The sequence below is a fragment of the Marmota marmota genome, unplaced genomic scaffold, assembly GCF_001458135.2.
Source record: "Marmota marmota marmota unplaced genomic scaffold, marMar, whole genome shotgun sequence".
Taxonomy (NCBI): domain Eukaryota; kingdom Metazoa; phylum Chordata; class Mammalia; order Rodentia; family Sciuridae; genus Marmota; species Marmota marmota.
Genome location: NW_026000240.1, coordinates 23,326,989 through 23,328,358, shown reverse-complemented (window position 1 = coordinate 23,328,358; position 1,370 = coordinate 23,326,989). Strand labels below are relative to the sequence as shown.

Sequence of the window (1,370 nt, the reverse complement as noted above, 5' to 3'; positions counted from 1 at the left end):
TATCTGGTATTATTTTCTGGACTTGTCTGCACGTCTCAGAAATAATTACTAACAAAAATTTTAAAATTTTAACCACTGTTTTGGAGAAATAATTGTCTTTCCCACTGATGTTGACCCTCCTATGTATCCATATAAGAAACATTTATTGATCCATAGAATGAGTAAATGGACAGTTTATTCTTTCTACAACAAACCTTTAATATATTTGCCTTTTACTTACTACGTCTTCAAGATTTTTTTCTCCATATTTACCCGTCACCATTGCATACTATTCCATAGAAGGAATGTTCCATGATTTCTCTCTCCATTCCCCAAAGATCCCCCCAAGTTTTCCTACTACAAGGCATGCTTGCAATACTATACCTTTGTGATGCTGTGCATGAGTATCTTTGCACAAGCCTTTTCAAGCATTGTGTGTTATTCTCAAGTAAATGCCTGACAGCAGAATGACTGGGTCATAAAGCCGTTTTATTTTTTTCAAAAGTATACGTACTTGTGGGCTCCGCACCCAGGTTTTTCCTGGCTCCTGGGCGGGGAGAGCGGGCTCCTATCTGCTGGCGCTCCGCGCAGGCCCAGGAGGCGCGACGCAGCCTTCCGGGTTAGAAGATTAGGTGCGAGGGCGCCGCGACCTACTATCCTCCGGGCACGCGCTCTGGCCCCGCCTCGCGGCCCCTTTCATTGAGGAACCCCTTAGCGATCACGTGAAAGAGGCATGCCGCTCCCGTGACGTCATTCCGCTGGAGCCAATGGGAGTCTCTGTTTATGTAGGGGCTCAGGACTTTCCACGCCCCGCTCCGCGCGCCCTAAGAGCGAGCGGCGGCGCGGCTGCAGCGCGGCAGGGAGCGCTGCGCTGGGTTCCTTTTGCAGCTGCGACTCCGCCAGCTCCCCTCGCAGTCACGGGGGCGTCGTGCGGCTCCTTCGGGGACCGAAGCCGCCGGCCGTAGCGGGCACCTGGATCCGCGTCCCGCCTCAGCGCCCGGAGGACATGCAGGAGAGAGAATGAGCCAGAGGGACACGCTGGTGCATCTGTTTGCTGGGGGGTACGGTCCAGACGGGGCGTGCAGCCGGGGGCCGAGGGGCTGGGAGCGAGGGTGAGGGCCGGGGACGCTCCAGCCCGAGAGCGGGGCGAGAGGCGAGGCCCAGGCGGGGAGGCCCGGGATGGAGCCCGGGCGGTGCTCGGGCTTCGGAGCGGCTGAGGCGGGGGCCAGGTCCGCAGGCCTGCGCGGCCGAGGCCGACGCGGATCCCGGATCCGGATCCCAGGATCAGACCGGGCCCCGCGGCCTGGGGATGTCCGGGATGTGGCGCCGGTGGGGGCCCAGCCCCGGGCCGTTCGGGGGTTGCAGTGCCCAGGGTACCGGGGCGGGCCGAA

The 1,370-nt window shown here is 58.7% G+C and overlaps 1 protein-coding gene across 2 annotated transcripts in view; it reads left to right on the top strand.

Annotated features, from left to right (window-relative positions):
- Positions 1-748: 748 nt before the first annotated feature.
- The window catches only part of Slc25a36 (solute carrier family 25 member 36), a 31,901-nt gene continuing 31,279 nt past the window's right edge, over positions 749-1,370 (top strand). The window contains exon 1 of one of the 2 annotated variants that reach the window (XM_048794320.1): positions 749-1,040. In XM_048794320.1, the coding sequence (XP_048650277.1) occupies positions 1,000-1,040 (41 nt within the window). In that variant the 5' untranslated portion in view covers positions 749-999. The remainder of the gene's footprint in view (positions 1,041-1,370) is intronic. The other variant, XM_015486989.2, reaches the window with a different exon arrangement.